Raw genomic sequence first — 13,953 nt, forward strand, 5'->3', positions numbered from 1 at the left:
TGGTGCTTCATACCACATCTTTGATGTTTCTTAGCGTTGTAAATATCACATGTTACTATTGTCCAACTTAACAGCACTCAGTTATAAAACTTGCATACCTGTGTTCTCTACAAAAGGGTGCACTCCTTGTTCTTACAATGGGTGGGCATCATGATGTACTGTAAAGTCATCAATTGCTATGCTTTGAAATGTATGGCATCTGAATATGTAATAATTATATATGTGTTGTAAAATGCATCATTTTCTTCATTTGGATTATTTAAAACAAAATTCATTAGGTCTAAAAAAAAGTAGTTCTGATTAAGCTCCATCGGATTTTAAATGCACCTAATGTTTCTTCACCCAAATGCCACAAAAGAACATTTTTCATTGAATGCAACGGTATGGGAAGTCTTTCATTTCATCCACTCATCTCCACTTTTCCTTGTTTTTCTCTTCCAGGAAAAATGCCTGTTACCATTTTATAAGTTGGTTCATTCAAAGTACTTCGAAGTCTTTACTAATTGCCTTATAGTTGCCAATACATTGACTATGGCATTCGATCACAATAACATCTCCTTATTGCACTCCACCATCCTCAACTGGATCATCGTTACCTTTACCGCTCTATTTACAACTGAAACAACTCTGAAGCTGATTGGCTTAAGACGGTATTATTTCACTCAGGCATGGAATATATTCGATATTGTGATCATTGTACTCTCGATTGTAGGTAAGGTGAACAATAACCTCTTCTGCATTTATTGAGATTTTCACTGAATGATTACTTTATAAGAAAATATACCTGCACTTTTTTGTTGTCTCTTGTGTCTTGAAAAGAATACTGAAATTCTCCTCTTCAAAGACTGAGGACTACTACTCAAACCCTAATCCCATGTACTCTAGAAAAATTGAATATCTTTGTATCCCAGTGCACAGCCTATTACAAGAGGTCTAGCCTAACTGCATGCCGGGAAGTAAGGTTGTCAATGGGAATTGACAAAACAGTAAAAGTAGTCTTTGTAAGGAAATGATAGCATTGCATGATGTCCACATGTCCTATAGCAGTTAGAGATAAGTTCAAGCAAATGTGTTCAGGTCTGCAGTTCATCTGCCATAGAACTGTTGGGAAGGTTCTATTTGTTGTATAGTAGCTTATTGTGCTTGCATGACTGTCAAGTTTACTGCATACTCGGGCAGTGACCGTGTCTGCATTACCGTGTATATCACCTTTTTTTTCTAGTTCTGTTTGAGCTGGATGCTACAGTTGTGCCCCCCCTCTGGAGTTTTGCACCCGCAGTTCCTGCACGGGAAGGAATGCACGATATGGTGCATTCTTCCTGTGCAGAAGCGTGCACTGGCGATCCCTCAGTGATGCTGTTTATGGCTTACAATGAGACTTTAAACAGCACTGCCGTTGGGCCACCATGCCGCCCGCCAGACCACAAATCTACTTGTAATCTGGCGGGTGGGTGGCTGTGAGTTTCGGCAGTCCTGGAGCAGAGCCATGGCGTGCCACACGCTCCGGGACCATCTAAACTCGTAATCCGGCCCTAGAGAAAATCAAGCTAAACTCCTTATTGGGGCAACATAAACAAGCTCATTTAATACTGTGCTGGTTCAATATATCAGCATATTTAATGATAGCTTGCCCTTTGTATTTAATTTCACACCAGACGTCTGCTGATTATAAACAGAGCAAACAATTGTTGTTGTTCCCACCTTTTACTGTGCACCAGAATTGAAAAAAGGGAAGGCTAAGTTCACATTGCCGATATTTCAAATCAAGACTTGCGGATCACCACTTGTGGTGGCAGTGAGTAATTAACTCACTGTGCCTCCTGTCAGAAATGAGCAATTTGCCTTTCAGCACACAAGACTCGTTCCATCCATCTTTATTAATTGTCCAATGTTCAAATGCAAGTTCAGTCAGTTGACTGTAGCTTCATCCTGTTGAGGGGTCCATGCATTATGGTTTTCAAAATCCTACCAATAGGGTTCACAGACAAAATATTGAAACCACAAATATTGCGGTATATAAATATAGTGTCAAAAATATCAGGCACAAAAATATTGTTTTCCTATGCTAATAATACACATGACAAAAATATTTAAAAACAAATATTGTTGGACACACATATCAATTACAAAAATATAGTTTGTTAATATATATATATATATATATATATATATATATATATATGTATATATATATTTTTGCATCTTTGAATGTAGAAATTGCACACGCGGAGGCCAAGTCAAAATAAATCAAACTTTTTTATTACCGCAACACTGCTACGCGTTTCAACACCGTAATGTCTTGATCACGCAATACGATGCAGTACAACACACCGTGCCTAAATACCATTTATTTCATTTCCACAGTAAAGCTAGAAAAGGGGTTAGATTAGTAATACCACAATCTCCTCCTCCTGTTGGCTTAACATATTAATCCGCCATTTTGTAGTGGTGTACATCCATAATAAATTTCATTAATTTTTATGTACTTATTGCGAGACAATCGTTCTTAATCTGTTATCATTGAAATCATTATAATAAATTCATTATAAACAGAAAAGAGATAAAAAAATCACATAAACAGTGCTATGTTCCTTGATCATGGAATTCATTGCGGTCTTACCCGCATAGCCGTTATATTCATCCCATTTGATGGCTGTACATTTCCAACCCTCTGCATCTACAGATATACAATTTTACGGACTAGTGCCTAACATCAATCTCATGTGTTCATAACTTTGTTTCCTCTATTACGAGTTATTTTTGCCCTCGGACTAGTGCCAAGTTATTTCTATGTAATTTTTATGTTCAAATGCAAGTTCAGTCAGTTGACTGTAGCTTCATCCTGTTGAGGGGTCCATGCATTATGGTTTTCAAAATCCTACCAATAGGGTTCACAGACAAAATATTGAAACCACAAATATTGCGGTATATAAATATAGTGTCAAAAATATCAGCAAAAAAATATTGTTTTCCTATGCTAATAATACAAATGACAAAAATATTTAAAAACAAATATTGTTGGACACACATATCAATTACAAAAATATAGTTTGTTAATATATATATATATATATATATATATATATATATATATATATATATATATATATATATATATATATATATATATATATATATATATATATATATATATATATATATATATATATTCACTGAAAACAACATAGGTTTCACACAGGTTATAGTTAGGGATTGGCCTTTAAAAAACCTTAGAAATTCACTGAAAAAAACATAGGTTTCACTCATGTTATAGTTAGCTGGATATTTCTCTCATACAAAACCATTGAAATTCCCCCGTTATAGTTAGTTCAGCTGACTATAACTCGCGAGCCCGCAATGCACTGCTGATGACATCACTGATGACATCACTGATGATATCATCCTTGTGAAAGAGTGGCAGACCAACTCTTGGCGTAATATAACCTTTGATACCCACCTTCAGAAACAGAAAGTAAAAATTGGTTTTCTCAGTGAATTTGCAAGTTTTTTTAAATGCTAATTCCTAACTATAACGTGTGTGAAACCTATGGTTTTTTCAGTGAATTTGAAAGGTTTTTTAAATACTAATTCCTAACTATAACGTGTGTGAAACCTATGTTTTTTTCAATGAATTTGCAAGGTTTTTTAAATGCTAATTCCTAAATATAAGGTGTGTAAAACCTATGGTTTTTTACATGAATATAAATATAACACAACAGCTAAATACTCAAACTAGTTATTTAATTTTCTTATTTTTTTTACGTGCGCGCAACGTGCACGCACCTCGCATATTTTTTTAAAATATATATATATTTTTTTTTTGCCCTTCCAAGTTCTTCAGGGACTCCCTGAGAAGGCCCAGGGGGTCAAGGAGTCTCTACCCTGCCCCCTTTTCACGTTCTCCACTTTTGTTTTAAACTCACTTCGGCCTCGAGGGTGCACGCAAGGTGTGCGCACCTCGCGATTTAAAGAAAAAAAAAAAAGGTTTTTTTGCCCTTCGGGGTCTTTCAGAGACCCCAAGAAAAGGTCTAGGGGGTCAAGGAGTCTCTTCCCCGCCTCCTTTTCACGTTTTTATAAGCTTTTACGAAAATTAGGTAAATCGTCATATTTGCGCCGGTCGCGCAACGTGCGTGTATGCGTGCGCATACGTTGCGCACACGTAAAGTCATGTGACATGAAAACAACACTTTTGATTGGTTTATAGTAGTTTCTGTTCCAGAATCTTGAAAAACTCCACCCACTTCCCTCACTATCTCTTTTGGTTTCCAGAGAGAAGGATCTGGGACCTGTGCCAACGCGGTCGCTCCCCGACTCGAGATCCCTGGTCGAGCTCCTCTGTGCAGCGCCCACAGCTGAAGCGCATTGCCGATCACGTTGCTGCGTGTGGTATCGTAGCCTAATTTATTCAAACATATTTACAACAAGGGGTGGTGATGGACAGAGTCTCTGAATTAAGCAGAATACTCTCACCCAGTCAAGAGATCAGGGCTAGATCCAACACCGTTTTTTAGCTCATTGCACCATCCCAGTTTCAGAACCTGGCTGTATGCAAATTAGTCTGTCCCTGGCCCAGTGCATCATGGGAACAGGGCAGACCAGACTACAAAAGCCAATTCTTACACTGGGAAGGAAACAAGCTTCCGGGGACCGGTTTCTGGCATTTCAGCCGTCTTCGGCCCGGCTTGCTTGAATCCTGATGGTGCAATGAGCAAGGGACTCACATCTGAGTATACCCTTCCACGCTTAGGGTGGACAAAAATATTTACAACAAGGGGTGGTGATGGACAGAGTCTCTGAATTAAGCAGAATACTCTCACCCAGTCAAGAGATCAGGGCTAGATCCAACACAGTTTTTTAGCTCATTGCACCATCCCAGTTTCAGAACCTGGCTGTATGCAAATTATTCTGTCCCTGGCCCAGTGCATCATGGGAACAGGGCAGACCAGACTACAAAAGCCAATTCTTACACTGGGAAGGAAACAAGCTTCCGGGGACCGGTTTCTGGCATTTCAGCCGTCTTCGGCCCGGCTTGCTTGAATCCTGATGGTGCAATGTGCAAGGGACTCACATCTGAGTATACCCTTCCACGCTTAGGGTGGACAAAAATATTTACAACAAGGGGTGGTGATGGACAGAGTCTCTGAATTAAGCAGAATACTCTCACCCAGTCAAGAGATCAGGGCTAGATCCAACACCGTTTTTTAGCTCATTGCACCATCCCAGTTTCAGAACCTGGCTGTATGCAAATTAGTCTGTCCCTGGCCCAGTGCATCATGGGAACAGGGCAGACCAGACTACAAAAGCCAATTCTTACACTGGGAAGGAAACAAGCTTCCGGGGACCGGTTTCTGGCATTTCAGCCGTCTTCGGCCGGGCTTGCTTGAATCCTGATGGTGCAATGAGCAAGGGACTCACATCTGAGTATACCCTTCCACGCTTAGGGTGGACAAAAATATTTACAACAAGGGGTGGTGATGGACAGAGTCTCTGAATTAAGCAGAATACTCTCACCCAGTCAAGAGATCAGGGCTAGATCCAACACCGTTTTTTAGCTCATTGCACCATCCCAGTTTCAGAACCTGGCTGTATGCAAATTAGTCTGTCCCTGGCCCAGTGCATCATGGGAACAGGGCAGACCAGACTACAAAAGCCAATTCTTACACTGGGAAGGAAACAAGCTTCCGGGGACCGGTTTCTGGCATTTCAGCCGTCTTCGGCCCGGCTTGCTTGAATCCTGATGGTGCAATGAGCAAGGGACTCACATCTGAGTATACCCTTCCACGCTTAGGGTGGACAAAAATATTTACAACAAGGGGTGGTGATGGACAGAGTCTCTGAATTAAGCAGAATACTCTCACCCAGTCAAGAGATCAGGGCTAGATCCAACACCGTTTTTTAGCTCATTGCACCATCCCAGTTTCAGAACCTGGCTGTATGCAAATTAGTCTGTCCCTGGCCCAGTGCATCATGGGAACAGGGCAGACCAGACTACAAAAGCCAATTCTTACACTGGGAAGGAAACAAGCTTCCGGGGACCGGTTTCTGGCATTTCAGCCGTCTTCGGCCCGGCTTGCTTGAATCCTGATGGTGCAATGAGCAAGGGACTCACATCTGAGTATACCCTTCCACGCTTAGGGTGGACAAAAATATTTACAACAAGGGGTGGTGATGGACAGAGTCTCTGAATTAAGCAGAATACTCTCACCCAGTCAAGAGATCAGGGCTAGATCCAACACCGTTTTTTAGCTCATTGCACCATCCCAGTTTCAGAACCTGGCTGTATGCAAATTAGTCTGTCCCTGGCCCAGTGCATCATGGGAACAGGGCAGACCAGACTACAAAAGCCAATTCTTACACTGGGAAGGAAACAAGCTTCCGGGGACCGGTTTCTGGCATTTCAGCCGTCTTCGGCCCGGCTTGCTTGAATCCTGATGGTGCAATGAGCAAGGGACTCACATCTGAGTATACCCTTCCACGCTTAGGGTGGACAAAAATATTTACAACAAGGGGTGGTGATGGACAGAGTCTCTGAATTAAGCAGAATACTCTCACCCAGTCAAGAGATCAGGGCTAGATCCAACACCGTTTTTTAGCTCATTGCACCATCCCAGTTTCAGAACCTGGCTGTATGCAAATTAGTCTGTCCCTGGCCCAGTGCATCATGGGAACAGGGCAGACCAGACTACAAAAGCCAATTCTTACACTGGGAAGGAAACAAGCTTCCGGGGACCGGTTTCTGGCATTTCAGCCGTCTTCGGCCCGGCTTGCTTAAATCCTGATGGTGCAATGAGCAAGGGACTCACATCTGAGTATACCCTTCCACGCTTAGGGTGGACAAAAATATTTACAACAAGGGGTGGTGATGGACAGAGTCTCTGAATTAAGCAGAATACTCTCACCCAGTCAAGAGATCAGGGCTAGATCCAACACCGTTTTTTAGCTCATTGCACCATCCCAGTTTCAGAACCTGGCTGTATGCAAATTAGTCTGTCCCTGGCCCAGTGCATCATGGGAACAGGGCAGACCAGACTACAAAAGCCAATTCTTACACTGGGAAGGAAACAAGCTTCCGGGGACCGGTTTCTGGCATTTCAGCCGTCTTCGGCCCGGCTTGCTTGAATCCTGATGGTGCAATGAGCAAGGGACTCACATCTGAGTATACCCTTCCACGCTTAACAATTTTTTGTTACCTGTTTACTGTTTTTGTTTGAAAAAAAATCCCCCAAAAATATAACATTTTTAAAAAACTACAAAAAATACAAAACAAAAAAGACAAAAAAACAGTTCTTTTCAGAACTAACCTCACTTGTCAAAGAAGAGCTATATCTTTTATATACGGTGTCATACTTTTTTTGAATGAATGTGTAGTGTATAAATGAATTTCTGAAATGACTGAGTGAAAAGGAGGAAAGGATTAATGGAATGAGTGAGGAAAGGGTAGTATGGTGAGTGAGGAAAGGGGAGTCAAACAGTGACTGAAACAAGGGGACTAAGGGTAGGGGAGTGAGGTAAGTGGAGAGAAAGAGTAAGGGAAGGGCAGTAACGAAAGAAAAGTGAGAGAGGACGAGTGAGAAAAGGGGAGCATGGAACAGAGACAGAGAAGGGGAGTAAGAGATGGAAAGAGAGAAGTAGAGCAGAGTGAAGGCAGTGAAGGTAAGAGAAGTGGACTGACGGTGAGGGAAGGGGTATGAGGGTGAGGGAAAGGGGGTAATGGAAAGTGAGAGATGGGAAGTGAGGGAGAGAGAAGTGGAGTGAGGGGATGGAGGAACTTAGATAAGGGGAGTGAGAGAAGGGGAGTAAAGAATGGAGTGAGAGAAGGAGAGCGAGGGGGAGTGAGGAAAAGGGAACAGGAAAGTGAAAGGGTGAAAAATACAGACAGGAGAAAGTGGAGTGGGGAAGGGTAGTGACGGTGAGTGAAGGGCAGTGGCACTTAGGCAAGGTGTCTGAGGGTGAAGGAAGGGAATGAGAGAGAAGGAAGGAGATTAAGAGAGAGGAAAGGGGTCTGAGGGATAAAGTAGGAGTGACGGAAACAGAAAGAGAAAGACAGGAAGGGTGAGGGAGAGAAAGAGAGAGCTAGAGTGAGAGAGAAAGAAAGGGAGAGCAAGTGACTGAGAGGGAGTAAGGCGGTTAGACTGAGTGAGATAGAGTGAGAGAGGGAGTGACAAATGGAGTGAAGGGGAGTGTGGGACTAAAGGAATGGGAGTTAGCAAAAGTGAATGTGGAAAGAGGAGTAAGGGAAAGGGACTGACGGATGGAGTGAGGGAAAGAGAGTGAGGGGGAGTGAGAGAAGTGGAGTGAGTGAAAGAGAGTGAGGGATGATATGAAGGAAAAAGAGTAAGGGGAGAGTGAGAAGAGACTGAGCGATACAGCAAGACAAGGGTAGTTATGGAGGAAGATAGGAAAGAGAAGTGAGGGACAGAGAGGGAAAAGACAAAGTGGGACAAGGTGAGTGAGGATGAAGGAAGAATACTGATAGTGAGAGAAGGAGTGTAAAGGTGAATGAAGAGGAGTAAGGAGAATGAGGAAAAGGGAGTAAGATGAAGAAAAGGAAGGTGAGTAAAAGAGAGAGTGAAGAAAGGGAATGAGAGATAGAGAAATAATAGAGTAATGAAAAGGTATTTTTTGTTTGTCATACTTACCTTATAAATAATGACAAGTTATTAGTACTTTTTATTATAAATATAGTATCTGTGGAAGACAAGAAAAAATTGAGTTATAATATATAATTCATAATACAAAAGAAAGTAGAAGTGAAAGAAACAGAAAGGGAAAGAAAGGAAGGGTGAGGAAGAGAGAGAGAGGGAAAGAGTGAGACAGAAAGAGAGGGAGAGCAAGTGAGTGACAGGGAGTGAAGTGGTTAGACTGACTGAGACAAAGGGAGAGAGAAAAGGAGTGAAGGGGAATGAGAGACTAAAGGAATGAAAGTTAGCAAAAGGGAATGAGGAAAGGGGAATAAAGGAAGGGTATTGTCGGATGGAGTAAGTGAAAGAGAGTGAGGGTGTGTGAGGGAATGGAAGCAAGAGGAAGGGAATGGGACTGATGCACAGTGAGGAGAACATGAAGTGGGGGAGAGGACTCAAATTGAATGAAGGGCAGTGACAGTGCGGGAAGGGATATAAGATTGAGGAAAAGGGAGTGATTGTGTTGTGTTTCTATCTAGGACCCTAATTCGATATGCCCGATTTATGCCCTTATGTGGCTATAATAAATAATACCCTTATAAAGGCATAAGAATCATATCCATATTTAGTAATAGCCCATGCAGTCTAAATACGGCAAGGCTACTCCCCTAGACTCCTAGAAAGTACCACGCGTTCTTTAAACAAACCAAGCCTCCAGCAGCCCGGGAAATCCCCCTGCTCTTGTTTTGATTTGCACAAGAACTCCTAGAGTCAGAAAGAACTGTTAGTTCTTGGTGACGTCTTGAGTCCAACCTTACGTCAAACCAGGCACCTTTCAGGAATAAATATACCAACGTTGCCTTAAGCAAACAAACGGTGGTTTGGAGCAGAGCGGCTATCTACTTACCCGAAGCCCAGCTGATGCGAGAGCCGAAGAAAGCCGACCCTCCCTTGACGCACTAAGAGAGGCGTTGTCTTTTATCTTGCTGAGAAATCCAGCTCCAGTGTTTCCAGTCACCCTTGCGGGTTGCTGGGATATCGAGTCCTGAGAGAGAGATACAAGACCTCCTTCATTCTAAGAACCAAAGGTACGGAGCTGACTAAACCCTTAAGAGAATTCTTGTTTCAGATCTTTGGCAAAAAACCCAACTTAACTTAAAATGCAACTTACTTACTCCTTCCCACGTATTAGGCTTAGGTCAGGTACACCGGGGTAGGCGTAGATTAGAAGCACCAATTGAGTACGTTAGTCAATGTTTATATGTATGTGTATATATATTTTATCCGTTTAAAAGTATCATATGGCTAAGAAACCATATCAATGCTTTTACAGTATTATTTCATAATACTCCTTTTACTGTACGCACTTTACTTCATGATAAGTATTGCAATTGTGGCAATTCATTTCTCTTGCATGAGAAAGAAGACTGCTCAATAAATAACACCTTTTATTGAAAACGCCCGTCTCTCTATTTCTCTGCACTCTGGTGAAACTAAGTATGCACGATTGACTGAGTGAAATAGTTGTCTATTGTTTTCACACGACTCTAGAGATACACTCTTAATTCTGAGGGAGCAAAGTTGTCATGTTATATGGTTGTCAGAAGCTAATCCCTTCTTGTCTATCCAGGGAAGTTAAACTCCTCCTTGCTTACTCGCGAAAGTTTCTAGTGACCTCTGAGCTAGCTGGCAAAACTAATTAAGTCTAGTATAGTCAGTAGAGACCTAGTCGACCTCAGTCCTACGTCTACACTGCTGTTTATATTATTCCAATGCGCAGAACCTATTGGGAATATAGGAACTACACTACAATTGAAAAATAAGCATATTTATAGAAAGAGAGAGAACATAAAAGGAAGAGTAGTGAAGAGAGAGGGAGATAGTGAAAGAGACAAACAGAAGGAGAGTGAGGGAGTGTGAAGGAGTAAATCAGTTATAGTGACTGAGACAGAGGAAGAGATTTAGAGACAGATGGAGGAAAGGGTAGTGAGGGAGGGAATAAAGGAAGGGAACTGAGCGAAAGGGAGTGAGGGAGTGAGAGAAGTAGAGTGAGTGAAGGTGAGTGAGGGTTGATGTTATGGAAAGAGAGTAAGGGGGAGTGAGAAGAGACTAAGCAATACAGCAACACAAGAGTAGTGATGGAGGAAGATAGGAAAGAGAAGTGAGAGACAGACAGGGGAAAGAGGGAGTTGGACAATGTGAGTGAGGGTGAAGAGAGAGTACTGATAGTGACATAAAGACTGTAAAAGTGAATGAAGGGCAGTAATGTGAATGAGAAAAGGAGAGTAAGATGAGTAGAGGAAGGGGAGTAAGAGAGAGATTAGCGAATAGGAAAGAGAGAAAGAGAAGTAAGAGAGTGAAGAAAAAGTATTTTCTGTTTGTCATACTTACCTTATAAATAATGACAATGTAATAGAATATTTTTGTATAAATATAGTATCTGTGGAAGACAAGAAAACATTGAGTTATAATATATATTTCATAATACAAAAGAAAGTAGAAGTGAAAAAACCAGAAAGGGAAAGAAAGGAAGGGTGAAGGAGAAACACAGAGGGAGAGAGTGAGAGAGAAAGAGAGGGAGAGCGAGTGACTGACAGGAAATGAAGTGGGTAGACTGAGTGAGACAGAGGTAGACTGGAAGAGAGAAATGGAGTGAAAGGAGTGAGAGACAAAAGGAATGAGAGTTACCAAAAGGGGTTGAGGTACGGGGAATAAGGGAAGGGGATTGACGGATGGAGTGAGCGAAAAAGTGTGAGGAAGAGTGAGGGAATGGGTGCAGGAGAAATGGAATGAGAGTGATGCAGAGAGAAAAGAACATGAAGTGGAGGAAGAGGACTCAGATTGAATGAAGGGCAGTGACAGTGAGGGAAGGCATATAAGGGCGAGGGAAGGGGAGTGATGGAAAAAGAAGCATATTAAGAGAAAGGAAAAAGAAGTAAGTGAGAGAGAAGGATTTATGGAAAGATAGAGAAAAGAAAAGGAAGACTGGTGGAGAGAGAGGGAGACAGTAAAAGAGAGAAACAGAGGGAGAGTGACGGACTGTTAAGGAGTAAATCAGTTATAGTGACTGACACAGAGGAAGAGACTTAGAGACAGATGGAGTAAAGGGGAGTGAGCGAGAGGGAGTGAGGAAGTGAAAGAAGTGGAGTGAGTGAAGGTCACTGAGGGATGATGTGAAGGAAAGAGAGTAAGGGGGCAGTGAGAAGAGACTGATCGATACAGCAAGACAATGGTAGTGATGATGGAAGATAGGAAAGACAGACAAGTGAGGAACAGACAGGGGAAAGAGGGAGTTGGAAAAGATGAGTGAGGGTGAAGGAAGAGTACTGATGGTGAGAGAAGGAGTGTAAAGGTGAATGAAGGGGAGTAAGCAGAATAAGGGAAGAGGAGTAAGATGAGGAAAGGTAAAGGAGTATGAGAGAGTGAAGAAAGGATAGAGAGAAAGAGAAGTAAGAAAGTGATTTTTGTTTGTCGTACTTACCTTATAAATATAATATCTGTGTAAGAGAATAAACAATTGAGTTATAATATATATTTCACAATACAAAATACAAAATAATTTTTACAATATGTTATATATTTTATTTTGCTGTTCTCAGAATATATTGAATTTCACTAAAAACAGTGAGTTCAATACTACTCATCATATGACAGCGGGCGAAAACCCCCCCAATCAAAACGATTGTGTTTAACAAACCCATACAACGTTTCAATAAATAATGTAAAAATTACAAAAAAATATCTTAAATGTTTTCTTCCAAACACCAATTTCATACGTAAATATCAACAATCACTAAGTAATAAAACATTATTACTTCTTTTTTATACTCTCTAAGTAAAGTTATGTACAAACATATATTAACAACATTTACCCCAAATACTAATTTTTGATTGACATACTTTTCCACATGGCCAAATAGTATATGGAAAGTCCTTTGTTTGGAAGTTACTTAATAGTAATCTTAAACTTCCTTTCCCCGACCTTCTGAATTAAAAGCTCCAACGTCTTTTCTATCATCTAACAATAGTTATATCTCCACCCGATGCTATTTATCATGTACATAAAACCCTAAACAACAAGTAAGCTATCAGAATCTCAACGTCATGTGGTATGCTGATGACACTCTGCTCATCCTTTATCTTAGCAAGAAGCTGTATACTAATAAAATAAACCTCTACAAGAGAATACAAAATGTCACCAACATCTCCAAGAACTACAACAAATCTAAAACACCTCTGCCTCAATCATGATCAACATTTCTTGTAATACTCATATCACTCACTATGTGATACACTTCACTACCTCTATGACAAGTACATTTTTTTTCTATCTTGATCACCCTCACTCACAAAGTAATTCTCAACACCAGACTAACCTTTTTTAACAGCACTAATCTTCCTAGGCCAATTATTTTCCCTAAAATTTGGGTTGTAAAAACACTAGGTAAGAATTTGGTAAGTTAAAAGGCAAACGTTGTTTAAAAGTCAATTGAGTATCATTACAATGAGTTCAGCCTTTTGCACATTTTGAATAAGCTGTGTAATGTCCTGATGTTGTAGAAGGACCATCATGGGAAATAATTGCTACAGTTATAAAACTTCTTCCTGAAATTGATAATTGAGAAGCCACAAAATAAAATTAAAGTTGTAAATTTTGTTCCATCAGGTCTACATCGTTGAAGCATTAAAATTACATACTGTCCATATCTTTGTATAAATAATGTTGATAACATTTGTGAGTTACATTGGGTACAGACCATGTTTTGATTTGCTTCTCTAACTAGATTATTAAAATACACTTATTTGCAGTCTGGTAACGTCAAATATATAAATCTTTCAGTGTCTATTTCAGTACTACTTGAAAACGAATAATTGTCACAGTCATGTTGCCATTTATAACAAAAGGCCAAAAAGATTTTCAATATCTATACCTTCATCTTGCAATACAACAAGCATATACATTAGAAATTCCTGACAATCTTGCTGAATATTCTGTGAAAATTGATTTAGACCAGAACATATGTCTAAAACATTTCGAATATCAGAAACACTTTCTATTTTTGTTTTATCACTGCTACATTTCTCAAAGACAGAATTCAACAAACAACAAAATCTTTGATCCCGATTTTCAACAATCTGTTGTTGTAAAGTTTGAAGAAAGAAAACAACATTAACCACTACATTAGCATAGCAGTTGACACCAGAACTGTTTTCAAATTGAAATCCAACATCCTCTTCAATACTATCTTTTTTCTTTTTGCTTACAATTACTGGTTCGTCTAGTTTTTTTCTTTTCTCTACAACCTCGCTACAATTTTTCTCATATCTTCTT

The 13,953-nt window shown here is 40.3% G+C and overlaps 1 protein-coding gene across 1 annotated transcript in view; it reads left to right on the forward strand.

Annotated features, from left to right (window-relative positions):
• The window catches only part of LOC144818033 (sodium channel protein 1 brain-like), a 488,227-nt gene that overhangs the window by 428,469 nt on the left and 45,805 nt on the right, over window positions 1-13,953 (forward strand). The window contains exon 8 of the mRNA XM_078675065.1: window positions 442-712. Within this exon, the coding sequence (XP_078531191.1) occupies window positions 442-712 (271 nt within the window). The remainder of the gene's footprint in view (window positions 1-441; window positions 713-13,953) is intronic.

Source organism: Lissotriton helveticus, chromosome 2_1, assembly GCF_964261635.1.
Source record: "Lissotriton helveticus chromosome 2_1, aLisHel1.1, whole genome shotgun sequence".
In the NCBI taxonomy this organism is placed as follows: Eukaryota; Metazoa; Chordata; class Amphibia; order Caudata; family Salamandridae; genus Lissotriton; species Lissotriton helveticus.